This window comes from Alligator sinensis, unplaced genomic scaffold (assembly GCF_000455745.1).
Source record: "Alligator sinensis unplaced genomic scaffold, ASM45574v1 scaffold781_1, whole genome shotgun sequence".
NCBI lineage: Eukaryota > Metazoa > Chordata > Crocodylia > Alligatoridae > Alligator > Alligator sinensis.
The window spans coordinates 1,903,424-1,930,954 of record NW_005841845.1 but is presented as its reverse complement, the minus strand read 5'-3'; the positions used below and the strand labels follow the sequence as shown (position 1 = coordinate 1,930,954).

General features: G+C 39.8%; 2 protein-coding genes across 2 annotated transcripts in view; one reads left to right on the top strand and one right to left on the bottom strand.

The window, feature by feature from the left end:
* The window catches only part of TEX38 (testis expressed 38), a 4,187-nt gene extending 4,023 nt beyond the window's left edge, over positions 1 to 164 (top strand). The window contains 1 exon segment of the mRNA XM_025207008.1: positions 1 to 164. This exon segment is cut by the window's left edge and continues 10 nt beyond it. Within this exon segment, the coding sequence (XP_025062793.1) occupies positions 1 to 86 (86 nt within the window). The 3' untranslated portion in view covers positions 87 to 164.
* Positions 165 to 2,748: 2,584 nt separating this feature from the next.
* On the bottom strand, positions 2,749 to 27,525 carry EFCAB14 (EF-hand calcium binding domain 14). Its single transcript, XM_006015816.3, has 11 exons — positions 27,471 to 27,525; positions 25,267 to 25,415; positions 20,905 to 21,050; positions 17,643 to 17,741; positions 12,047 to 12,157; positions 10,684 to 10,785; positions 9,579 to 9,770; positions 8,906 to 8,992; positions 7,649 to 7,760; positions 6,352 to 6,480; positions 2,749 to 5,565 (listed from the first exon to the last, which is right to left on the bottom strand). The coding sequence occupies exons 2-11, from the start codon at positions 25,319 to 25,321 to the stop codon at positions 5,390 to 5,392; spliced, it is 1,209 nt and encodes a 402-aa protein (XP_006015878.2). The 5' UTR covers positions 25,322 to 25,415; positions 27,471 to 27,525; the 3' UTR covers positions 2,749 to 5,389.
* Between the last annotated feature and the right edge of the window lie 6 nt (positions 27,526 to 27,531).

The following is a 27,531-nucleotide window of genomic DNA, read 5'->3' as shown; positions in this document are numbered from 1 at the left end:
GAGCGGTTCCGTTCACCTCTCTTCCCGACCTGGATAAAGTGGAGGAGAGCTGGCACTTCGGTAGCAGCTCGACGTCTGAAGTGTAACTAGGTTGCGGCCCACAGCAGACAGCAACATTAAATAGAAGAGCTTATATATTTTACGCTAAATCAAATAAAACAAGGTGTTTTCCAACCTGCCTTGAGTGCCTCTCTCTCCTGCGTGATGCACGGAAAATGTGCGAGTACAGCCGTAAGAGAGCAGCCTTTTGGGGAAGAAAAGCCAGAATCGCTCCACTTTCAACTTCTGTTAGGGAGAAACCTGGTTAGTAGTAATAGTAATAATAAACAACCTTCTGCTCCGTTCAGTAGTTTGCCAGGCAGGTTGACACCACTGAGTAATACAGGATGCTCTTTTTCTTATTTCCATGTTTGTGCAAGGCCCTGCATCAAAACAGGCAATTGAGTTGTGAATGGCATTCCCCCCCTTTTCCATTTTTCTCCTTCCATCCTAAATCACCAGCATGCCCAACCATAGCCGGAGGAGTTATAATCTATGCCTGCACCTTCTTTTGTGCCAGGAGTTCATTTTTAAACCGTGGGCAAAAACCGGTCTCCCTAATTGTGGCTGTAATAATCATGGCTCCATTATAAACTGGAGGCTTTAATCAAGTCAACCGCAGAACTCCCAGCACAATCAAGACTTTTCTTTTGATATTATTCAACCTCCCACTTGAGCTGGAGAAGTGCTTCCACCACCAAATAAGGGTAATTAAATTATGTTTGATCCGAGCTGAATTATTTCTTGTAGATTTTGGGAGATTTCCTGGGCCCCTCATCCAACCGGAGTTAAAAGGTTGAGTTTTGTCCATGTAGAAAATATATATATATTTTTTTTTCATAAAAGCAGTCATAACCTTTTTCTATCCTATTCAGGAAGGAAAGCATCTCAACCATCACAGTTTTCCAATCCATGCAAAGGGCATTCCTTTGACTTTGCCTTCAATATCAAACTGCAGCAATAAAATTAAACTCTCATCATTTTCCCCTCGAGATGAAAGAAGAGTTACACATGAGCGCCTGTCACATTGCTTAGTACACTTTTGGAAGTCCCTCGGACAGCAAGGTGATTAGTAGGGTATAAGAACCCATGCCCTGATGCTGTCGATGGCAAAATGAAGCTGATCCAAGTCTGTCATCTCCCTCCCGAGAAGTGTTGTTCAATCCATTGACCACTGCTGTATTACCTCGCCACCACCTCAAATGACCAAATACACATAAAAAAAATGAAAATATTTTATTCTGATTAAACAATCATGTTACATGACGCCATGTGCAGAACTCAGTAGCTAAAACCAGCTTTGATTCATTCCATATACAGATCTAAAAAAGCCCCAATACATTACCAAAATAGGTCCAAATGTAGTCAAGTAAAGGCAACATCTTTTATGTTATGGGAACGGTCACTAAAAAAAATAAAATAAAATAAAAAAAAATACAAAAAAAAATGGTCCATACACCGCATTCAGTCTAAAAATCTGAGTTCAGTAAATCAAAGTTTTAAACCAGACGTACGTGAGGAGGAAAAAAAACCCAACAAAAATCACGTCTTGATAGTTAATTAACTAAAATATGACATTATAAAATGGCCTTAAGAAATCTGGACAAGGACTTGCTGTCCCAGTATTATGGTACTAACTGAATACTGGAACAGCTCAGAGATTCTCAAATGAATAGTAAACAGGGGAGTTTACAACCCTACGTTAAGGTGAAATTTTAAGAAGTCCATCTGAAAGTGCTGCACCTTCTCTCCTGCCCTTTCACAGCCTCCGGGAGCTTATAAGTGACCTCTTGCAAGTGTCCCCTTCTCCGAAACAAACATCCTGGCTGCCACAGGCTTAACCCACCTCTGCTTCTCAGACTCAACCCTTTGTTTCTTGGATTTCTGTTAATATATGAGCATCTGCCATTAGGGCTTCTGTGGTAGCATCTCCTTTAAAGATCTGAATCTTAGGTTAGGTCTGTGCAAATGCAAGGCAGTGCCAGGCAAGGACACCTGGAACCACAAGCAGTATAGTGGTGCTAGCCGAGACAGCACTGCATGAATTAGTTCTGCAGGCCTTAATAGCTCTGACATAGCTTTATACAAATGTAGCCGCGACACTTCTGGTTCCAGAACTAGCACAGACTGCGTTGGCTCATATCCTGACATGGCACCACCTTATGTAATAAAGACATGTCCCTAGGGACCACGGATGGTTTAAATGAGGAAGAACACCACTGAAGTCCATGGAGTCACCACAGTGAGCAATTGGAATCAAACACCATGAAGTTTTCCCAAGAACTACCTGGAAGAGCTGGTCCCACGGCTGACAGAATGAGTTATACAACAAAGCTGCTCCCTGCTGTAGGTACACTAGACCTTTTTCTTGAATTCGTGTGTGCACGTGTGTAGATCAGTCATCAGCTTTTAACCCAGTCACCTTGACCCCACCCTAAGCAGGTCTATGACAGCGATTAATGCATCTGCAGAAGCTAGTGCCCTTTCAGCACCAGCATTGAAAAAAAGGGCCGTTAGTGAGAGCCTCACTAGCGACCCACTTCAATCTCTGCAGGCTTGGGGACTGAAAGCACAGGACAACCAAAACAGCAAAACAAATCTAAGCAGCTGGATGCCGAGCAGTCCTTTGAGGTTAGGACGTGACAGGTTGCCTGCTGGCCAGAATTAAATAAAATAAAGCAGCTAGTCACCATATACAGTAATTCACTATTACTTTTAGATGATCCTATTTTATTAAATGTATTATTAAGCATCCATTCTATGATTCCCCATTAGGCTGAGTGACAATGTCAGTTAAATGAGTTGTGAGGCAGCGCTATGCACTCAAGATGCACATGAATCCACGTTCTTAAACAGTCTCACATCCTAGCACTTCAATAATTGATCATTTCAGTCCCATAGGCACATAGAGGATGCAAAACACCAGAACTGAGATGCACACACTGTCTCCAAAAGTAAGAAGGGTACAGGCACATGAACAAATCATCATGAGATAAGAGGGGGGTGTGGACTTCCAGCATCTGAACTACTCTGCTGGTATCGTTCATGTACATGCTCTTATCCACCACAGATGCAAGTCAAGCTGCTCCTCAACGAACAGAGTAAATTGCCTCGTATTTAATGTGGGGAAAAGAGCATGTATGCTGACGGTTACTGCAGAACTTGTTTCATAAGAACGTGTGCCCATACCCCAATACTCCCCGCCCCACCCCGTTACTGCAAAATTAAAAGCAGACAGTAAAATAGAACATATTTAAATTAATGTGGCAATGAGGCAATCTCATAAAAAACATAACATCACTTTACATTGTTTTATACAAATCAGCCTTCCAAAAATACCTTGCAAATTCTGACATACAGCTATGATACAATATGTACAAAAAAATTACCAGAACGGTTATACTTTATTGCTTGGTTTTTTGTTTGTTTGTTTTTTTTTCTTTCGAGTTTTTTTTTTTTTTTTTTTAAATTTGGTTCAGGAATTCATACAGACATGTATAAGAGGGTGTGGAAGCTACTGAGAAGCAAGTGTTGGTTTCTGGCTATATTTAAAGCCAGATTATATTGTATTTCAAATCTTCACATCAATGACAGCATCTTCTTGCTGGGCAAACCAAGCCTAGAAGAGTGATGGCAAAAGCTTAGACAGCCTATAAAAGGGTTCAATTTTGCAAGACTTTTTGCTGAAGAATATTTCCAGACAACATTTGTAAAGCTATAATCATCCCATTCAGAGTCCCATAAACTAACTATGAACAGGCTTCCATATACTGATGTTCTGTTGATGTGGACAGTTTTAGTCCATTAAACCTACATTCAAATAACAGACAATAAGATCTGTATTACACCCGTGGCCAATGAAGTCTAACTTGTCCCTGGTTGGACCTACAGAAGAATACATTCGGCAAAAGCCTTGTTATACGTTTCAGAAGTTTCTGAATACAGACAGGCTTCAAGTTTAGATTCACAATATTTACAATGTGAACATACCAAATGTCCACATGAAAAGGAAAATAGCATATCATGAGTCAAAGGAATAGCTGCACAAAAAGACACTTCATTTATATTGCACTCATGGTTTTTTTTCTTTTGTAAAGGGTGATATATGGTTCTGTCCCCTTCCACTGCACCTGTCCTTTGACTTCTTTTGAATGGTACGAAAATACAGTAGTTTTAGATGCCAAGAACTATTAACATTCACAATAGGCAGGAAACTGCGTTTAAGTTCTCTGCCGGAGGTTTTCCCCATCCTGTTCATGACATGGAATCACAAACAGCCTCGTTTAAGAAGGCTGCTCTTACCCATGGATGCATTAGTAAGGTGAGACAGTATTAGGAGGAAGAGACTGGCAGTGTCAAAAGCCCTGTTAAAAATATCTCTGACGAGCAGTCAGTGGGACCTGGTGACCCTGTCACATGTACAGAGGGCAGGAATGTGAACTTCCCTGCCATGATGGCAGTCAACAGCAGCTTCTGGGAACAAGGTTAGAGCAAAAAGTTAAAGTGCCAATTAAAATGTTTCAGTAGATTACCCTCCCTCCATAAAGCATAACACTGGGTGCAATACAGCAAAGTGAATGAGAAACTCGGAAGTGGATCACAAGAAGCTACCATACCTAGTGCTTTTCAGATCAAGGAAGAGAGACAACTGTCCAATCCCACCCCTTAAAAATTCAAGCCCTCTATGAAACGACACGACATGTCATGCCTTGGATCTGCTGCAGTTTGAGATCAAACCCACCTGTGAGTGCAGACAGCCAAGGGTAGAAGCAGCTCAGAAATTAAATTCCAGGGGCACCTGAAATACTCTCGGCCACACCGTTATATTGCATTTTTAGGTTTTATACACGAGCATGTTTATTACCAACAAAGCCTCAACACAAACTTCCCCTAAAATATGCATAATTTATTCTATTTCAAATATTTACAAGCAGAAAAATCCCATCTTTAAGACAGATTTCTTCCCGCTCCATATAAAATGCAGCTCTCTCATTTAAGGCAAATTTATGTGAAATATAAAACATGGGTTTGTCTATCTGTACACAAGTTCTAATTTAAAGACAAAAACTCCCTTTAAAAGGGAAAGATGATGTCGGGCAACAGTTCCTAGTGTAGTTTGGGATCTTTCTGGATTTTTTAAGGAAGTCCCTACCATCCATTATGCCATAGATAACTTTTTTCAAGTTTTTAAATACCTTAAAAGATTGCAAATTAAAAAGGTGGCAATGTGTACACTAAGTTAGCGCCAAAGATTAGTAGAACACCGAGGAAAGTGCAGATGTAGCTTTTGCTTATCTGTTTTCAATAGCTACAGCAAGTCCACCAATACTGCATTTTTAATATATGTAGGCTATACATCTAAAGCTAATCTCAGTTCTGGTAATGAGTATTTTTCATCCCCATCTGTATCAAATTCCTTAAAGCTCTGCAACTCTTGTATTGCAGAGCCAACCAGACTTTGAAGATCATCATAGGTTAGTTTTCCATCCGAGTCTTGATCCAGCTTTTTAAACAAATCCAGAAGATCTGCAAAAAGGACAAGTTAAGGATCAGGCACTTCAACTGCACAAAGGGAACTGTACAGGCTCTTGCTCCAGTTTCACTACATTATATCATACTAGTTTACAAAACTAAATAAAGCGTCTTATGATGGAATTTGTTCATAAGCTGGGCAAAATAAAAACATCAAACAGCCACAGTATGTAGATCAGCAACTTTGGGAATTTAAATAGCAGGATTCAACGCAAAGACCTGTGGATTTTGTTCAGTTAAAACCCACCAAGTAAACCTGAGTTCAAAAGAAAATAATTACTATTCCTAATCAGATGTTCTGACCCACCCCCTGCAAGTAAACATTGATAAAAACGAGGACTTTGCCTTCTACGATGGAAGTCCTGAGGTTATTATATTGAAGATGTAGATCACATGGAAGGACGAGTATTTCTACTGTGCTCTACATATTTACTGAAGAGCTAAAACATTATAGGCATGCCAGTTCAAGCACTGGTTAGATCTAGAAACCACCAGTTCCATCCAATAGCTATTTCTCTATTCCAGTTGCCTCCTGCTCCCTAGACATCTTCACTCCTTGCTACCTTTTTCTCTTCTCCTCTGCCATGAGAGCCCTTCAAATCTCAAATAGGCTTCAATTATTCTGTTTACACCTTCCCTTTCAAAACTACTGTTCCATATTCTGCCTCATCCTGGTTATACCAGACCTTAGGTAGCTATGGATGTGCTTTTATAAGTCACAAGGCACTTTACTTACAGGAAGTGTTTATGAAAATTAAGACAAGGCTAAAACAGACATACCTTTTGTGCTGGAAATTCCTGGTAAGGACAAGTGCCTTGGCTGTCCATTTTCTCCCATGTTGCCACCAACTGATCTCGATGCAAGTCTGGGAGGATCTGTAGGCTTTGATGTAGTCTGAGCTTTTCCCGCTGTTTAGAAATTCGTTTGCATTACTCTTTTTATTTTTAAGAAACTAAAAACAGCAATAAATTGGGAACAAGATAGCTTGGCAAGGCATACATACACACGTACGTGTACACACACACCACCACATACGAAGGCCTCTCATATCTTTAAATATATAAGTTTTAAAGAGGCCTTCGTATGTGGTATGGAACGAAAGAAATGAGTTTGTCCATCTTAGCAAGGATTTGTTATACATGTTGAAGTTTCAGTAACAGAATAACCCAAATAAACTATTCTGGAGAATATCATTTTAGTATATTTTGTTAGATTCTTTCATAGTTTGTAATGCTTCATGCTATATAAGAAACACGTATTACTATGCCATGTACTGACAACAAATACTTTGTAATACAACAAGCTCCATAGGTGAATGAGATTTTATAGCCATCCACTTCAGGCTGCCTTCCTGTACAACATGTAGTGACAGGTCTAGATAAAGACAGGACTGCTCTGATCTGGTATGGCAACTCCTGTGCACACTGCACAATATTTTGTGACTCATTTTACCCAGTAAATGAGAAGAGAGCCTCTCTGGGTCAACATGATCAAAATCTGCTGATTTGCCAAATAAGAATCAGCAAGATTCTGCAGGGAAGGGCAGAGCCTTGATATATAAAACATGTTGGCACTGCCCCAGGCTAGAACAGCAAAGACTGAAGGTCAGGATACAGACACACCAGTCAAGTTGTAACATTTCCCTGCATTATGCTGAACTTTATAGGCGTGCTATGATTTATCGACCCAGCATACTTATTCATTCTAACCTTCCTTATGAGCCAGAGCAGTAAAAATGACTTCAAGACAGTCTGACAGATAATTAAAACTTTAACATTTCAGTCCATGCCTGTATGTTTCCATAATTCTGTTTATGTAGAAAAAGTAAAATGCTTTGCAGCATATTAGGGATTCTGCTAGGCACCACCTGAAAAGCCCATTTCATTTCTCACAGTTTGTCTCTGTCCAAGCAAGAGTTTTAGTGCCATCAATTTCTCACTACTTAAAAATGAATATACTGAGGCCACTTGAGCAACATCCTATGAAAACACTAAGTTATGTTTCTCCATTACTTATACGTAGAGCATACAGTGAACTTTCAGTTGTATGGGCTACTATTACACAGAAGAGTCTCACCATTCACTGATGCCTCAAGAGGCTTCTCACTTTCTGGTTTGCTTGTTAGAGCGTTGATCAGCTGAAGCTTCTCTCTCAGATTTTCAGGTATTGAAACCAGAGTTTCTGTTTTCTGCACAAAGAGAATATGCTTCTTAAATAAAAAAAAACAAACAACCTTTCTTCAACAGGTGCAGCACAGCAGGAAAGACATTGCAACAGATTTGTGTACTTCTGAGTTATTACCATACTTTCAGGTCAATTAAGTTTTAGCTGGTTAAGGTGATAAATCTTCCAGGTCCCATATCAGGACTTAGCATAAAAAGAGCAGGCGCACACAGTTTCAATGCGTTCTTGGTTTCTAAAAGAATAGCCAGTTAACATCTAATGCTGATTAAGGTTGACCTTTACCGTTTCAATGTAACATGTAATAAACAGCTGGAAGATTAGTGGAGCTGCAGAGAAAACAAATCATTTGAAGTAGTTCTCAGCATGTGTACAGCACTTATTTGCGTGGGATGCAAGAGCTGGGTTACTAAGTCGCTGTGAAGTGCCTGCATCGTACTCTCTTTGGAGTTCCATTTTTGCAGCTAGCATCCATTGTACTCATTATTTCACAGCACACATGGGATTTAAACTGCAGCTTCAAGCTGAAACTACTCAGTTGAACCTGGGGTCTTGCTTAACATCATGTCAACTCACTAAAATGTTGTAGCTGACAAAGTCATTGTAAGACTTTAAGAATACTTAGATTAACTTTTGCAATAGCCTCCCACTTAGCGTACTTATTTATTTCCCAAGTCTCCTTCAGCTTTGACATCTTTGTCGAGAGCAACTTTTGTGGTATGTTATAAACAGAGGAAATAATGAGGGCTAGATCCTGCAGCTCTTCCTCACATATGTACTCCTACAGGAGAATACAAAGTAGCAAGACCGCCCAAGTGTTTTCCACCTCAGCTTGCTTTCAGTCTACTCACTGGTGTTGGCAGGTTGCTTACTGTCACATTTTCATTAGCAGTATGTATTTAGATCTGACTGATCCAAATGCCTATGTCAGGGGATAGCAACCTTTAAGCAGTGGCAGGCTGAATTAACAGAGCTCAGGCTAAGGTGAGGTACTACATGCCACCACCATTCTAGCCTTATGGGCTAAATAAAATCCCCTTACAGGCCAGTTCCTGCCCACTGGCTGTAGTTTATTTTCAGATAAATCTGACTTAAGTAAGCATCCAGTGCTGTGGGGTCTGCTAATCTTTGATTTCAGTTTTCCTTTTTTACCTTTGCATTCTGTGCTTTATCTGAATCAGTTCCATTTGCCGACTGATCTTCATTTTCTACTTTAGGAAAAGTACCTGCATCATCCACCTGCAGGGAAAAAAAAAAACAACAAGGAAATTAGAAATTGAGACATTTGAGTGAGGTCTTCTGTAATGCTTTTTGCTTTCTTCACACTGGACAGGAACCTGCAGGACAGGAACCTGCAGCTGTATAGACAGGAAACAACATATAATGTACAGGCTGGAATCAATTCAAAGGTTTCAGGCTGGAGCTACAGAAGCACAATTCTGCTTCCAGCATTCAAAATCCTGAAGATTAAGCTTTGTGTATTTAAATTGCAGATGTCACATACGACATTGTGAGTTGTACTTTATGCACCTTCAGAACTAAATTTCAGCACCGAAGTGTATGACTTAACATTAATGGGACAACTAAATCCCTACATGCTGTGTAGCATCAGTATATCCTTTGCTGCATAGTACACAGAATACAAATTGTAAGGAACAAGCCCCTCAAAGTGTCTACTTTGGACATTTCTTTAAGCTTGGCGTTTCCCAGTGCAGCTGAAGGCTTCGCTAGCCTCTCGCAGATGTGAAAATGCTACACAGGAAGCAAACTCAGCCATTCAAACCCCTATATGACAACCAGGCACCTGTGATAACCGAGTACTCACCGAACTGACAGATGAATTCTCTCTCTTTTCCAGTTTATTCACAGCATCCAGGTAGTTTTCTAACAACGCAACTCTTTGAGTTAGATTACTGATTGCAGAATCCACATTAAGAAACTTTAGGTCGTTCTGCTTTTGGTACATCACTAGGGTGGTATTTATCTCCTCTAAAGTGGTGTACAGGTATTGGTTATCCTGAAATAAAAACCAGAAGCTGTTGTCCACAAGTGACTGTTTAGAACCAATGCAACATTATTTCAGCTAGTGAAACACTAACTGCCCCAGTTTAATCCAGCAGACTTCTCCGACTAGCCTCAGACAAAGGCAAATTGCTTTGTATTCGGTACTGGCTCAACTCTTCCTGACCACCAGAAAGTGACTCTAGCCTTCATAATTTGAAAAGGATTTCTCAGTGTTAAGCTAACTGATGACAGTAATAAAAAATAATAATAATAATAATAATAATAATAATAAAAGATGATTAGAGCTGCCTGGAAATTAAAGTGTTAACCTGTTTTGGGCTGGCTTCATTAGGACCATTACCAATAGCAACTGCGTAGCCAGAATTTGTGCGATGGGAAGAGCTTTACAAGATTTCCCTCTGACATCAAAACTGCTTGAATTATAAACAGATGCTGCATAAATACAATGGATCCACTCCCATCTAAATTTATGTACAATTCACTTTTCTAAATGCTTGTTTCCACAGCTTACCTCCAGAGCGATTCATCCACACACCACTGCTTTTGTTCAATTTGACAGGCAAGCACCTACCATTAAAGCCAGTTCTATTTTAAGTCTTCAACTCAGTCACAAGTTTCACAAGAAGAACAGGATGAACTATTGAGTCTTTCTAATACACCCACCAAGTAAAACAATGCAAAACACCACTTAATTGAACACTAAGACTCTTGTCTACTTAGAACAGGTTTTCTACGTATACAGGAAAATCCTACAGTAAGATCCTTTATTTGGCTCTCTCGGATGCTATTCAAATTCAACCTTGACATGAACATAATGCACAATATCACCACAGTGAGCACAAAGGTTAAATATCACTAATAATTTTAACAGTTGCAGAGCTGCTGGCATTTAAAGAAAGAAATACCTGCTTGCACTTCCCAGTCTGATTTCTATCGTTTATTCCTGGTGTGACAGTGGAAGAAAGTGAAGACACCTGTTTTTCTCTATTCTCTTTTGTGTATTCATTCTGACCCAAGAAAAAGGAGAAGGCATGTTAAACAAATACCTTGTTACACAACTGAATTCTTGAGGGAAAACAGCTTATGGTATGTATTGATTAAATACCTAATTAAAGTAGAAAATAACAACATGGATATTGGAGATTTGTCTTTAAGCGCACAACTGGGATGACAAGCTCAAAATTTAACTTAATACAAATGAAAGGAAATACCAACAAATTAAATAACTCTATGGAAGTTGCTCATTTCTGTGTTGACTAACATCACCAGGAAGTTTCTGGTCTGTGATCAATTTTTAGTTGTGCATCTTAATTTGGGCCAGCAACCCCCAAATACACCTCATAGCACTTTCCTAGTATATTCACAACCCCCTGGTTCTTGTGCAAAGCATCTCTGTAATTGTCCCTTCTGAATAGTGCAAAGGACAGAGAACCTTGTGAGACCCCCTACCAAAGCAATGGGAAAGCAATATTTCAGATACGGCAACCTGAAGGTAAGCTCCAGAAATACTGTCCCTAAAAAAAAAAATAAGTTCTTGTAGCTGTAGCATTAATGCCACATGACTTCTACTAGCTATTGTTGTATTGCTACACTTACACAGATCTAGAAAAATATTACACAGGTTACACAATACTGGATACTATTTAGGGGTGCACCGATATATCGGTTAGCTATCAGATCGGCACTGATAAAAGGAGAAATGATGTCATCAGTTATTGGCTTTTTTTGGTTGCTGCAGCCGAAACAATGGCTGTGTCCAGAGCACCCTGGTGAGCATAGCCCAGTCCCCACGCCCCACAGCTGGCCTGGGCCCACGATGGACTACAGGTCCCGGTGAGGAGCAGGAGGGGGCACCATGCTCAGCAACAAAGGGATTGCTACCAGCTCCTGCTGCTGCTGCTATGGCAACACCACAAGAAGCAGGGGCCTGAGCACTGGGACTGCCACGGAAGCACTGGACTATGCGCAGGTGGAGTAAGGTGCCGTGCGAGGGACATTCTGCTCCACTGGGCACCTTTGCAAAAGCGGCTTCTCCCCAGTGGCTGACAGCGCTGAGGCAGCAGCACGCTCTGGGGCTCCAAACATGCCCGGCGCTGCTGTGTGCGTAGTTTAAAATGCCTTGCACTATCACTAAATATTATTTATCGAATGGGCAATGGCTAAGGTGGTTGGTTAATCATCGGCTATCGGTATAGGCCAAGAAAATCTTTATTGGCACACCCCTAGCACTATTCTTATTAAGAGCTGTTTCAGATTACATGTTCTTACCATATTGTTTTGGAGCGTTTCTATGTTTTTCCTGTGTTCTTCAACTGCAGTCTGCATAGTCTCAACATCATGATGAACGCTGGTTAAGGTGCTACCTATGGTAGCTACGCTCTGAAAACAAAAACAGGAGCCGTATAATCTCAGCCAGGCCTGACTGTACAAGTTGAAAGTCCTTGACTTGAATGTCTTAATGGAATGTCAGACAGCCAGACTGCAAGGCCTATGTGATGAAATGGGGAATTCCAGTTGCAAGTACAGACCACAAGTCATTCTTTATACAGTCTCAGGTCAAAACTTTTGATTCAACTCAGCATGACTGATAGAGCTTCCACCTCCACCTGGTAGATATTCTTCTGTTTCTATATGGGCAGCTTATAGGGAGGTATAAGGGCATGAGAATCCTGAAATAGTGACGATGTTCCTGGGCTATAAAGCTGTACAACAAAATGTAATTTGTACATTTGTGCGTGTGTAGGTTTGAGATCAGTATCTTGGCACTGAATAGCAACCATTTTCCACCACACCATTATCTCAGACACTATCAATGTTGTGATCCCCCCACTTCCCTCTTTGCCAATAAACCTAGCAAATGCATGATGAAGGCTATGATTAATGACACTTGCTTGAAGGGTAAAAAATAAAAAAACATCACCTCCTGTGCAGCCCCTCATGTATGGGAAGAGCTGCCTGGTAATATCCCAAGCTAAGCCCTACTCAGGAAAACTCAGTGGCTAGAAAGCAGATGCATTAAGCTGACCAACTGCATCTCAGTATTTCCTTGGGCTCATTCCTGTGAATCCAATTCTTGCCTCTCACCTTAAGTATGCTTTGCAGGAACCGTTTTATCATGTGCTGAACTGCACCTTGCATAACTGAGCCCTCATCCAAGTAGGTGTATGCTCTCCAGCCATCCAACTATATATGTTCCATTTCACATGATCTCTTTGATCATTATTAGAACTATCCACATTCATTTTCTTAAGTCTCCTCTGATTCTTACTGCCCAACTCAATTAGGACATAGTAGGCAAAGGACCTTCTTCTACCGCTTCCTTTTGTAAATCCCAACAAATAGAAACAGACGCTCTTTCTACCCTGAAGAATGTCAGGACCCCAAGGTTAACGTTGCATCACCAGAGCTTTCACCACTTGCCATCAACCACAATCAGCCACTCTACAGAGGGAACTCTGCCAAAGAGTATTCTTCTTCAGGCCTGCTGAACTCTGGAAAAAGAGCTCCCTATTACCATCACAGACAACACTTACTGCAGAGGCAGCTTAAAATACTCCTAAATCCTAGAAAAGGGATAATAACCATTCCCTATAATGGAAGGCTAGCCTCAAGACAGAACATTAGGATCTCTGCATGCAGTGTTTTCACAAGGCAGACAAGCTTCATTGGGTAAATGCGATATATTTATAAATAAAATATAAATAGTTGGAAAAATTGTTCTTTGCAAGCTTTTGGGTGCAAGCACCGTTCTTCAGGCAAAGTCTGCAGTTGTTTTATGCTCTACTATGCTGCAACACACACAGCAGAGGTGAAGGACACCAAGTTTAAAATTTCACCTCTTTACTGTCAAACCTAAGTGCTATTAAAATATTTTTATTTAATCCCCTGTAATGTTTTTCCAGCACTTATCCTTTAATAAAAGCATAATGGATTCCCTGGAAGGGGTCCAGCTTTCCTTTCATAACAATGAACGTATGAAGTTTAAGAGTGAAAGCAAAATGACATCAGAAAATGGAAATGCATGCTACTACTTCTAATGTCTCATCCTAGGATCAGAAATGGTTGGGCCTCAAGCCCCAGATTTTTCAATACTGCCTTCAGGGTCTTTGGGCACATCTAGTTAAAGTCTAAGCTTGGTAGTTTCAACATAAAACTGCAGCTGTGCCATGCCATTCAAACTCAAAACAATACTGGCTGGTGGAACCCGTAGCTCCTGTAAGTCACAGTTTTGCACTACAGATGTCAGGAAAGCATTAGAAGAGGCACCAATCCTCTTTGTCCACCTTGGCACCTCTTGGAAAACTACTTGAGTTACCTCTGGTAGAGTTTTCTGTAGATCTCTCACCTGCTGGGTATGAAAAGAAGGTGGCAAGCTAGAACTAGTTCTCTCCCCAACACCCTAACAGAATAAACTACATTCTGCCAGCTCTTTACCACAGTCATCTGCTTGATCACCGCATTCCCACCTCCTGTTCTCAAGACATGCCCACAGACCTCTAGCCCACTGAAGGTAGACCTATCACAAAGGGCCTATTTGTGCTTTTAGCTATAATGGAAAAAAAAAAAGTTGGGGCTCCTCTGTTCAAAGAACAAATGGGCTTCCTCATTTTGAGAAGAAGCTCAACTAAAGCATGAAATGCAGAAAGCATTAAACTAATAGAAGGTAATGTATACTTATTATGTGCCATCAGTTGCTTTTTCTTTCAAGGGATTATAAGCTACATGGAAATGGCCTGCTTTGTTCATTTAGAGTATGCAAAACGGTGTAACTTTAGAGCATTTAAAGCCATTCTGAGAAGTCTTGCATTTAAAAATTTTAAAGCCACTAATCAATTTTATTGACTCATAATATTGTGAACATCATTAGAAAATAGCAGACATCTAACTTGGAAATTCTGATTACAGTGTGCGCACTATAGTTGCTTTTCATAATTTTTTTACCAAGCTTACATTAAACAAAACACTACAAATGATCTCACAGTGCTGGCTCACTCTTTCAGGCAAATAATTTTCCATTTATAATTGTTCTTAAGTGTCAGTATAAAAAACCTCCAAAACTATAAGTGGAATTATGCTGGGAAAATCATCTTAATCTTCATAACAAGTGATGTAATTCCATTATATACTGATGAAAGTTAAATGAAATACTGATTCAGGGCTGCAAGGATAACACTTTCAGCCAAGTCTGTTAAAGGTCCCCCATGGTCTAAGAAAGGTTACTTGCTTCAAAGCAAGGTGACCCCTCCCCCATGGAAGAGACACATTGTTATAGTACATCTTTTTTGCTTAATTCTGTAGACATGGGTTTTCATGGATAATCTCCCCACCATGTTCTAGTTTACATGAACTAATAATCATTTGGTGCAAAGCCACATGAAGTGTATCTGAAAGAATTTCCACTTAAAAGCCAAGCTAATGGTATTTCATAGACTCATAAAAGAGCAGGTCTGGAAGGGGCCTCCAGAGACCATATAGTCCAACCCCCTGCATGAGGCAGGATCATCCCTATCCAAAACCATCCTAATAAAGATCCACTGTCTAACTTGTTAGCAAAATGAGTCAACTCCGATACACCCATAGGACATAACACCCTAACTTGCCACAGGTAAAGCAAGGGGGCAATGTTTTGATGCTACAAAGGTTGTTACAATATGCAAAAGAGATCCAAGGAAGGCGAAGCGAGGACAGCATGACCACTGACTACAGGGGTAGGCAAAATCCCCCACAGCCCGTATCAGTCAGATCATGATGTAAAATTCCTTCCTGACTCCAAACGTGGCAACTGGTCTGACTCAAAGCAGAGGGACACGACCCTCTCACCAGGAACCTCCAGGTTTTAGTCCCAACAAGACCAATGGCACACCTTGGCCCGAAACCCCAGCCCTGACTGTGGCCAACATCCAATGCTTCTGAGGAAGGCAAAAACCCTGCCATGTAGCAACAGGAGGGGAAAACACTTCTTCCTGGTCCCATGTGGCACCCAAAGCCCAGAAGCATTGGAAATACTCAGAGTAGAGCATAGGCATAGCTATGCCTAGATGTTCTCCAACTAATGCTCGTCTTTTTTAATACCTTCAACGATGGAGATTTCATAACATCCCTAGGCAATCTATTCCACTGCCTTACTGTTTTAATAGTAAAGAAGCTTTTCCTGATATCCAAATCTAAACCTACTTTGTTGCAACTTCAAGCCACTGATCCACCTGCAGCCTGAGAGAAGAGGTGTTCTCTTTTTTTATGGGCAGCCCTTCAGGTATCTGAAGGCTGCTAGGATGTCTCTTCTTAACCACCTTAAACACTCGAGAGGCCTAACCAGAGCTGAGCAGAGAAGCACCATCACCTCCCGCGTCCTGCACTTAATACTTCTCTCGATGCATCCCAAAATGGCATTAGCCTTTTGTGCAGCTGTATCATACTGCAGACTCGTATCAAGTCTGTGACCTACCAGGGCTCCCAGATACTTCTCCAGAGTGCTGCTCATTTTAAATTTATAATTATTCTCCCCGAGGTGCAGCATCTTGCATTTGTCAGCACCGAACTCCATCCTGTTAGCTCAAGCCCAACTTTCCAATCCATCAAGATCCTTCCTAGTTGCACTCCTGTCCTCCAAAGTGTTCACACTCCATCCCAGTTGCGTCCAAATCTTTACTAAACACATTGAACAGCACTGGACCCAGGACGGACCCCTGTGAGATTCCATGTGAAACCCCCTGCCATTCTGATATGGATCCATTTATAATTAACCTTTGCTTGCAGCTCCAGCCAGTTGTCTCCGCACCTTATAGTAGTTTTGTCTAACCTACATTTTCCAATTTTGTTTATGAGAATGTCAGGTGGGACTTTGTCAAAAGCCGTGCTGAAGTCCAGACACTCTCTCTTAATCTACTCAAGTACTTTGTTAAAGAAGGAAATCAAGTTTGTTTGGCATGATTTGTCCCCAGTAAATCCATGCAAGCTACTTGCGATCAGCCTTTCCTGCTCCAGCTGCTTGCAAATACGACTTCCCTATCATATGCTCCAGTAACTTCCCAAGCATTGCAATGAGGCTAACTGGTCTGTAGTTCCCCAGGTCCTCCTTTTATGCCTTTTTTAAAGGGCACTACATTGGCCCTTTTCCAGTCATCAGATATCTGGCACATCTTTCATGATTTAATGCACATTATTACCAAAGGTTTCAAGATGTCCTCTGCCAGTTCCTTCAGTACCCTGGGATGAAGTTCATCAGGCCCATCAAAAGCTCTGTCTCTTATCTCATCCCTCATTTTGTCCCCTTGCTTATCCACATAATCCCCATTAGCTGTTTGCTTAATTTTTTTGTGAAAGCGACCGAGGCAAAATGGCTTTCAAGCAGCATTCTGTTAAGACGCAACCCTGGCTTTTTAACAGTGAACCAAGGAAGCTGTGGGTCTTTCTTTTTTGGCAAACATACTTATAGAACTTCTGCTTGTTGTCTTTCACCTCCCTGACCAGGTGCAGCTCATTTTTTTTTATTTTTTTTACCTGTGCCTCCCTGATTCTGTCCCTGGAGGTTCTTGCTATTTTCTGGTACACCTCCTTGGTGACCTCCCATTGCCTGTACATTTTTCCTTTTGCATTGGAAGCATCGTATAAGCTCCTTGTGCAGTCACATTGGTTTCTTACTATTCTTATGCTTCCATCATGCCAAACAGTTTCCTTTTGGTTTTCCAATACTGTACCCTTTAGAAACTCCCAGCCCTCCTGGGCACCATATCACCATGCTTATTAACTCTTTTCATATAGGTATAAAGTTCAGAAATTCCTGAAAATTTGTAATGGGTTCTGTAATTAGCTGCTGTTCAGTTATAGTATGTTGCCAATTAAAAGCTACATTTGCAATACTTACCTTCTGAAGTTCCTCTACTGTGACAGGAAGGTTAATCAAGTCAGCAGCAGACTTGATATTGGCTTTGAGGTGATTTACTGCTGAAGTCAACAACAAGATCTACAAAGTAGAGAGAAGGACTTATAATTAGTAAAGACATGAGAGCTCCTTGTTTTGATCTTCCCTAACCCTAACGACTTGCAACTCATGACCGAACTTAACCAAGAAATAAAAGTGGCTAGTTGGGGCCACATGCTCTTCTTGCAAGTGCACAGAATCCCCAGTTCAATCAGTCATCACCATCATCCAGGCAAAAAGAACAGGCAGGTCACCCTAACGTTTGTGGCACAAATGAACCCTTCTCATAAATCAAAACTCAACTCCAAAAGTTCATTGGCTAGGGCCTTGAAAGTCACAGAGCATCTTCACCACAAATCTTTGACTTCAAAAGGCGGAGCTCATAGTGACCCTATCAGACTCCCTAGAATGCTTTTGTTTAGATGAATAACACCCTAACATTATTATTATTTTTAGAAAGATCTGCCCTTCACTTGCATATTAAATCTGCTCACTAGAGTTGTGAAAAGTCACTTGTTGTATTAACAGATTGTTTAAAAAATATAAGCATTTTCTCCATTTCCTCCAGGTTTCATACAAAATTAGTTTTTATTTAATTTACCAGAAAACAAGAAGAGAGCAACTGTTTGGATGGAGACGGATGTGCCTGAAAATAGGACCTATAAAAAGGAAATACCATCTTACATTATTCGCAAGACCAGAGACACAAAGAAACTGTAATGCCTTCTGCATTAATAGAAACTCTTTAAAAAAAAAACCACACATCTTCAAAACTGGACACTTCCACTCTGGATATTTTTTCATCCTTTCAATATTCAACAAATACTTTGTTGTACTGTGACTACCGCTTCGGATATTTTTCAGACATTTTTATGTCACATGGAAGTCACCTAAGCCAGAAGAGCAAGAAAATGAATGGCTAAGTTGTTATAGAAGTTACCTGTGATACAAGAAATGTGGGTTCAGCTTCCTGCCCTGTGTGACTTTAGGCAGGTCACTTTAAAGCCAGGTACTGAAAGGTATTAAGCACTGATCTCCATGGTCAATCAAGGGGTTTAGCACCAAAAACACCTTTTGGGATCCAAGTCTTCATCCCTCTGACTCAGTCCTGGAAAATGGGGATAATAGCAACGCTCTTATGCCTTCAAAAGTTATTAAGAGGCATTCTGATACTAGTATGATGGGCCCAAACAGGTCATCAATAAGAATATACTGAACACCATTGATCTACGATTTCTACTGTAAGTTATAGATAGCTGTAAGCCACCCTGAACCTTTTTGAGGAGGGCAGTATACCCAAATAAATAAAACAGCGCTACTACATTAAAAAAACAACAGCTCCATTCCTTACATTCTGTTTCAAATGTTGCTCCAGCTGTAAGACTCAAAGCTAATGCCCTTCATCTTTGTTTTCAAGATAGTTTTTAGTCTGTATTTGCCTGTTTCTATAAGCTCCCCACAAGAGATTAAAAATTACATAAGCAAGCAACTTTTGAAACCAGGAAATGCACATATTTGGTCACTGTTCTCGGGAACAGGAAGACACAACTCTGCTGTCTCCTCCCTTTAAAGCATGCTTCTAGTACTCGCAAAATGCAAGTCAGGTGCATAACCCAGCCAAAAAACTTGGTTACAAAATTAGGACAGTTAAAATCTGAGAGAGACAGAGAGACAACTTAGCTCACAGGTAGGTTAGAAGCAATGCAACAAAAGATGAGTCATTAAAAAGATGAGTCAATCAAACTGGCTCAAAAATATAACTTATCCCAAGTTACAAGGCTGGCAATTAGTAAGTAAGCGTCTACAAGTTGTAATCATTTGCTAAAGATTCCACTTTAAAAGCAGTTCATAGTCCCTTGCAGTACAAAATCCTTCCAGGTGACATTTGATAACCTCCAATTGTTAAACAGATGAACTCACCATGTTTCAATAATAATTATAAAAAATGACTAAGTGGTTTCTCACACAGAAGAGATATTAATCCTGCAATAAAGTAGACCTCAATTAGCTGGCTCACTACGTCTACAGCTGCACAGATGCAAATTGAAGATATTCATGGGGTAAAGCTGAATTCTCAACACTTATTTTTTGAGACAGCTTTCCTCTGCAGCTTAGGAAATTAGGAACAGTCAAATTAAGATCCAGCCTAACTGACCAAACTATAAAATCCTGTAAGTGACTAATGCCAAATGTCAGATTCTTTATAAAGTTTTGTAATTACCTAAAGATACAGATTGGTGCTTAGTGGACTTCCTTAAAAAAAATCCCAACAGATGTTTATCTTTATCTGTAGTCACTTTGGGTTAGATTTTTCCAGTTACTTAGGTGACTATCTTATCCAATGCAAATGGTTTTTAAAAGCAGTCAGTTTCACAGACTTATGGTATATCTCTACCCTCCCTCAAAACTGATACCCAACAACTATGCTAAGATTCTTACCAACCAGTTTTAATTTGGAAGGTTGATTAAAATTTGATCTGTCAAAGGTTCAGATACTCAGCTTCACTGGTTTCCTGCCCCAAGCAGGCGAGCTGGACTCAATCTTGTAAAGTCCCTTCTAGCCCTGAACTTCCATGGATCGGTGACTTCAAATAAGTTATGACATGTACCACCTGATAACCTAGCTCAGAACGTGCATCAGGATGTTATCCATTAAGACAAAGAGCACTTTGTTTATCTTTGCAATACTATAAACTTGGATTATGATTTCGGCATCTTTCTGCCCCTTCACCCTCTGTGGTAACCACATATGCCAATTCCCTTCTCTTAGGTTCCTATTTGGAAGCTGAACCCCCCAGCACACAGAGAAATAAAATGACAAGATTATATTACTCAAGAATATGAAAGCACCTGTCAGGTTTAGGCCGACTCATTTAATATTTCACCCCCAGCTGACCAAGGTCCAGTCATTATTTTTGATCCATTATAATATTCTCTGGGTGAATTTTTCAAAGCTAATGAGGAGATTTCCATTATTTTCAAGGAAAACATATGGCAAGTATAGCCACTCTCAACTTTGCTTTAAAAAGTTTGGCATCACTGGACATAAGGTCTGGCATTAAGTCCTTGGGGAAGTGGTTGAGAGTGTGCTTTTAAGTATTTGACAACTCACATTTACATTTTAGATGAAGCATAAGCACAGCTTAATTAGAAATATTTCAATATCTCAGATCCTTGTTTAGAATGATGCATTTGTTCATATTACCTGTTTATTGATTTCGGTAATATTTGTCCAAATCTTGTTTAGCCCCATGTCTCCAGTCTCGATTTGCTCTAGCTGCTTTTGCTTGTCAAGCAGATCTTCATTTAATTTAGGAATCTCTTGGAATGATGATTTTTGATTAGACTCCACTAAAAAACAGACACAGAAAAAAGAGAGCAAATTATCAAACAAGGTGTTTTATCATTAACATTTTTTACACAAGTCACAACCGATGACATTAAGAACATGGCACTGTCTGTGTACAAGGTGCTCAAGATCAATCAGAATAATCCTTTTAAAATAATGGCACTTTTCTAAATCTAATAGTATTCAGTGCTTACACTCTAGAGAGGGCATGACTTTGGAAAGGTCAACTAAGCTTGGTATTTTCTGGTAGCTTCATAATATTTTGGTGACCTTTAAAAATCTATTCATGTACACTGAATAACTTGTTGTTTTGTTATCAAAGCATAGTTATTTCATATAATCCAACTATGATACAGCACAAATCGCACAGGTTATAAGAACTGTATCACCATAGTGAAACACAAAGTAAAACTGGACTTCATTTCCAAGCATACAAATACGATTAATGACCATGATGAAAATTCCCAAAGAGATTATGGTGATTTCCAGTCACATGACAGAATGACAGAGTACTGAACACAGTTAATACCACAAACAAACTGCTTTTACTTGTATATAAAAAGTGTGCCAGTAAAACAAATCGACAAACAGCAACTTTGTCCTGAGTATAATGATTTGGAAATAAAAATCAAGTAAACAGTTTAAGAAAAAATAAATGAGAGAGGGAGTTTAGTAAGTTAGTTAGTTGTGGGAGTTAATTCCTTAAAAAAATAACAACCAAAAAACCTTGATTTTTTTTTTTTTTAATAACACATTAAAAAAGAGAAAACAGATCTCAGACCTAAGCAACCTATATAGATTTCTCATGGTCTCTTTTTTCCCCCCTATAAAAAAAAAAAAAAAAGGTTGTTTTTTTTCTTTTTAATAATTTCGAAAATAAGATATTTTTTAGTATATGCAGACTGGCAGATTAATTGGGTACTTCTAGATTATTCACTTAAATAGCTCACAAAGAAATGCGATAGCTTGCCATCCTCTTTATTAAAAATTTCAGGATGCCTTGCAGGTGAATATTACTGATTTCATACTTTCATTGGTGTTTCTTATCATTCACCTCAGTGACCCGCTTCAAATTTTTACACTGCTTTGAAAATTATTTTTTTAAATTTTATAATGATTTTTAAGCTTCAGTCAGCTGTCCATGGTGAAAACACTTGAGATTTTTAAAATGATCTACTATTAATAGTTAGATATTTTCCAATATTAAATTGTTATATTTGAGTGAAAAAAATAAGATGGTGTCAAAATCCTTTTGATAAACCTGGTTCAGCAATTAAAACGACAACTTATGTTCAGTTTGCATACTAGCTCCTAATTACAGCAAGTCCCCAAATACAAGATTAAAAGAAAATGGTTAATTAAGAGAAAAATCTTTGTGAGGCAAGAACAGATAGGGAAACAGATTTTTGTGGCCAGTTATAAAAGCATAAAGCAAAGGTGTCTGCTTTTCACAGAAATACTGTATTTATTCTCAATTCAATTCCAGGAATGTATAATGAGAACAATGAGATATTGTTAAACTGTAAAAGAAAGAAAAAATAAAGCAAGAGTGGTCTTTCTGATTAAAGCCCTTGAGTGGAACTCAGGAGGATGAGGGTTTCTTTCCAAATTCTGGGCCAGACTAACCTGTGTACCTCAGTGTCCATTTACAAGATATGGATATTAAAAGCTTCTTTACCAGTCTTTATCTGTCATATCTATTTAAACAGTTTCTACCTGCAAGAGGAAAATTTCTTGATTTGTTCCATATTCTGAGCAATAAATTGGAGCCCTGATAAACCTTTCCATGGCAACCCCCCCCACAAACAAACGTAGAACTGTTTTAAGTACTCTGATTTTTCCATCAATGGTCCTTGGGAGTGGATGATATAAAATTAAGTGTTCAATCAGGTTTGCAACATGACTACAAGTGAGAAAGTTTTTCCTAATATCCAACCTCAACTTCCCCTGCCGCAACTTGAGCCCATTGCTCCTTGTCCTGCCATCTGCCCCCACCGAGAACAGTCCAGCCCCATCCTCTTTGCAGCCCCTCTACAGGAAGTTGAAGGCTGCTATTAAATATCCTCTCAGTCTCCTCTTCTGCAGACTAATTAAGCCCAGCTCCCTCAGCCTCTCCTCACTAGTCATGTGCCCCAGCTCCTTAACTACTTTTCACTGCCCTCCGCTGGACTCTCTCCAATTTGTCCACATCCCTTCTGTAGTGAAGGGCCCAAAACTGAACACACATGCTCAAATATTAGTTTGATACCTTGCTCAGCACTATTTTGAATAAAATCCCTAAATCCAAAAACTAAAAAAAACCCAAACAAGCAAAACACAACAGTAAGTCTATAAATAAAACCCAATTTTCCTGAAATACAGAATTAACAGACAAACATGCTCATGCCAGCATTAAACAGGAGATGACTAACCAATAAGAAATATTAATCCTGGAAGACCAAGGTTGAACAAAACAAATTGCAAGTTATAGGAAGGTGCAAAAGCAGCTAACGTGGTACTGAAATGGTATAGACAGCACAAAAACTGGGACAGGATTGACGGAGAAGGCCAAAGGAACAAAACATCTTCCATTAATTTATTGCGGGGGGGGGGGGGGGGGGGAGGAGGGGAAATCAAGACTATTTTCAAACACAAAGGATTTTTCTTCCTTTTTTTTTCCCTCAAATGCTGCTGACACCATATTAAAAACCAAACAGTCTCAAAACCATGCTGCAATTCAGCATCTAAGGCACCATGAAACATCCCCCAGAAACTCTCTCTTGCACCATGCTGTCATATTGAATGAAATAGTTTGAATGTTTGTAATGGTTGCCCATTAGCCAGTTTCAGGAAGAAGATAAGATTTATCTCCTTATCTAGGTCATTGTTTTGGACTACTTGTGAAAGATCCAGACTTTGCTTAAAGTTTTAACTCTTGAATTATATCTTTAGAAATCTTTTACAAAGAGAACCTTAAAATGATCCTTAAGCAAATATCCTGAGTTCCGAGAGATCAAACCCTAGAGCCTTTTGACCAGATTGGTAAGAAAAGGTCACTTGCAGTGGTATGGACGTTCCCCAAAAATAATTAAGATGATCAACAAAAGAAACTAATTACTAAGCAAAAGAATCTGTTGAGTAAGATCCGAGCCCAAATTTGGGGGTAATGACAGGTTTGAGTAGGAGTGGCCCAAGACGGCAGCTCACTCAATAAAAACTGTAACCTACTCTCCCAAATTGGAGGTGGCTATACTTGCAGAACAATGAAGGAAGAATCGCAAGTGTAGGCCGGATCAGACCGATCACCTGAACCACCCTCTCCGTGAACACGAATCTCTTAGTTCACGCTGAAGCTGCAGAGAGCCCGAAAGGGACTGAAAGAAGGGGACTTAGTCCTATCAGTATTGAGGCCAGCCCATTGAATCGTATTGCTGAGACAAGCCCATTGAACTGTACTACTGAGGCATGAAACCATATTTAGGTGTTTGGCTTCTCGGAATTCTAGGATTGTAAGTATATTATGAAAAATAATAGCACTGATTCAAATTTAACTTTTAGTTGTAATTGTAGTTGTTTTTGGAATACTAATTCTTATAGCATTGTTTGGGAAGGAAGTGCATTCGAAGCTTTGTTTCTGATATATGTAATTATTGTGCTCTTAATGTTTGTGGTGTTTCTTAAAGCTAAGCAGTGTTATATACGTAGCAAAGAATTTTAAAATAAAATTGTGTTGTATAAATTAAGTGTGTAATCATTGTGAAATCGTGCAATCAACTAACTACTCTCCCAGCCAGTGCATCAAAACGAATCAGTAAGTTGTGTGGGATTTTCTCTATTCCATAACCCACTAGAGACGCATGCATACCAACTCCAGAAAACAAGGCAAATGTGGCTACCCAAGAGTAAACCTGAGCACAAACCCAGTGCTGCTCTAACGTGGTTCCACTGTCTCATATGACATGCTCAAAGTGGAGTAAGTGACAGGAAGAGCTTCATGCCAATACAGTTACAGCCTCAGGGAAATCTTTTCATGCTTTATGAGAATGATATCTAATTCTCTCTATGAAAGTCAACAGGCAGCTGAGGTGCTAACACTATCTAACCAGAACTTGTCAAGTAAATAGATCTGAAGCATGACACAGCATGCTTCATTATGCATGACTGCTTCTCCCAACAGCTACCATTACAAATAGACAAGTTAATGGATTAAAAAAAACAAAGAAAAATCCCAATACTTACTAGTTCGAAACTTTTCCTTTAGAGCATCCAGATCTTCCTTAAGGGCAACCTGCATCCACACTAAGCCAACGCAAGCTACCACGCAAGCAGCCAGAATGACAAAAGCACATAGTGGGTAACAGAACTTGCAGCATCGTAGGTATTCTCCCCTGAGATAAAAACAAACAAATGACAAAACGTTACTTATCAATCTGCAGAGGACGCCATAAAGCAATGTTCAAAACGTGGGTAAAACTGAAGTCAGTATAACTCAGGGGTGGCCAACTTATGGCACATGTACCACAAAGAAGATGGGAGGGAGGGCAGGTAGCACAGTGGCAGACAGGGCAGGAAACAGAGCAGCAAGTCAGGCAGAGAGAGCAAAGGGGAGGATGCAGAAAGCAAAGCAGCAGATTAGGCAGGGAGCACAGAGCAGGAAGATGGAAACAAAGAGGCAGACTGGGCAGGAGTGGCACTTGAGATGTGTGCAAAGCTAATTTGTGACATGCCTACCAAAAAGGTTGCCCCTCAATTATATAACTGATTCCCTAATAAAATAGGGCATTTGCTTTGGTTGTGATACATATTTAATCTTGGAAGTGAGCTTCCTTAAATCTGGAGTAACAGAACAAACAGTAGTGGGAAAAAAAACCCCTCATTTAAAACAGAATTTATAATACAATGAACTCCAAGACTGAAAATGGGTATTCCCACCATCCTTTGTTTAACTGTCATGTTTCCGCTTTGTAACTTTTCTACTCTATTACAATAGATTGACATTAAGGAAAAACCAAGTTCAAGATTTTGGAAAGGAGACATCAGCAAAGGGTCTGACAAGCAGTTTTTGTAAAAAAAAAAAAGCCAAACTTTCTATTATTGTTCCGAGCTGCAACATTCAGATTTTCATGATAGTATATTGCTTTGTTATGCTTAGACTTATAAATAATTATTACTTGAAATGAACAATTCATTTACCAACTTATAGTAGCAATTTAATGTAATAGCAGTAATGATGCATCGCAACGAATCTATAAACATAGAAGAGTAGATTATGAGCAGCGTGTACGTGTATATTTTGCAAACTGTGCTCAACTTGTCTAATCCCCGCTCTAATCCCACTTTATTACTCATGCTGGATACATGGTGACAAAACACAATACAACCGAAGCTACTTCAGGTTCATTTCTACCATATCCATTACGCACAATCATTTAACGAGGACTTTCTAAAGATTGTGTCGCCCATTACCGACTTTGTAAAAACAAAACAAGTGAAACCAACTTCCAGAATACCTTAAGTGAAGTTTATTGGATAATAATAATTATTATTATTATCCAATAAACTATAAATAATAATATAATTATTATAATTATTATCCAGTAATAACATTGGATAAGTTTTAAAGGAATCTCATAAACCGTCTGACAGGTAACTATGTCGCAAGGGTAACTATGTACTGCATTCATTAAGTAATGTCAAAAGAAGATGGAAGACGCACAAGAGGAAATGAGAAAACTCTTTTTTTCCTCAGAGGCAAAAAGGATAATCATTCTCTAAGCATTAAGAAAATAAAGGTGGTGTCTAGGTAAAAAAAACCCGAACGATTCATTATAAGCAGCAGACAGAAACCTACCATGCAGAGATATATACGCTAGGCGTATAACTGATTTGCCCGGTGTATGCAAAAGTGACATTTCTCTTGGAATCTGCCAGCAGTTTAATAAAAGAAGAAAAATTCACAATAACGGTGACCGTGTCACACAGCAGCACCGACACAGGGAAAAACAAGTTACCGGAAATAAGTGCACAGCAGAAAGACCGTACTGCCAACGGGACAGACAGCATTAGCTGGTGGCACATCAGTTACACTGGGGATACAAACAGGGTCTAAGAAAACAGAGGATAACGGTCGAGATTTTTGGAAAGAGGAAGCCCACGCGGAAAAAAATTATTTTTCTCTTTGCCCAAAAAGGCCTGAACTGGCAATGAAAACACAAAATCAAGATTTGACTTGTACATGCCAGTGGTTTTCAACTTTTTTAGGCTCGATGAACCCCTCTTTCAATGCGAGCTGACTCCCGGAAGAGGTCAGCTCTTCGTTTTCACTCATTTTTGAGCCGCCAACACCTCAGACAGCAAGCGCGCAGCCCGTCAGGGGCGGCTGCAACACGAGGGACTTAACCACCCCCTTCACCCCAGGTTTAGGGCCGAGTCCCCGGGCTCACTTGGCGAGGCGGAAGCGGGCGGCGGCGGGCCCGAAGCCGTCGTCGCCGTCGGAGCTGGAGT

What these genes read in the sequence shown, in the direction of transcription:
- EFCAB14 (XM_006015816.3), bottom strand. Translation starts at nt 25,321, where the DNA reads ATGCAGGTTGCCCTTAAGGAAGATCTGGATGCTCTAAAGGAAAAGTTT. An exon ending in AAAGGAAAAGTTTCGAACTA is followed by an intron (nt 21,051 to 25,266) that starts GTAAGTATTGGG and finishes TCTGTTTTTTAG; the next exon opens with TGGAGTCTAATCAAAAATCA. An exon ending in ATAAAGCACAGAATGCAAAG is followed by an intron (nt 7,761 to 8,905) that starts GTAAAAAAGGAA and finishes CTCTTTGTGCAG; the next exon opens with AAAACAGAAACTCTGGTTTC.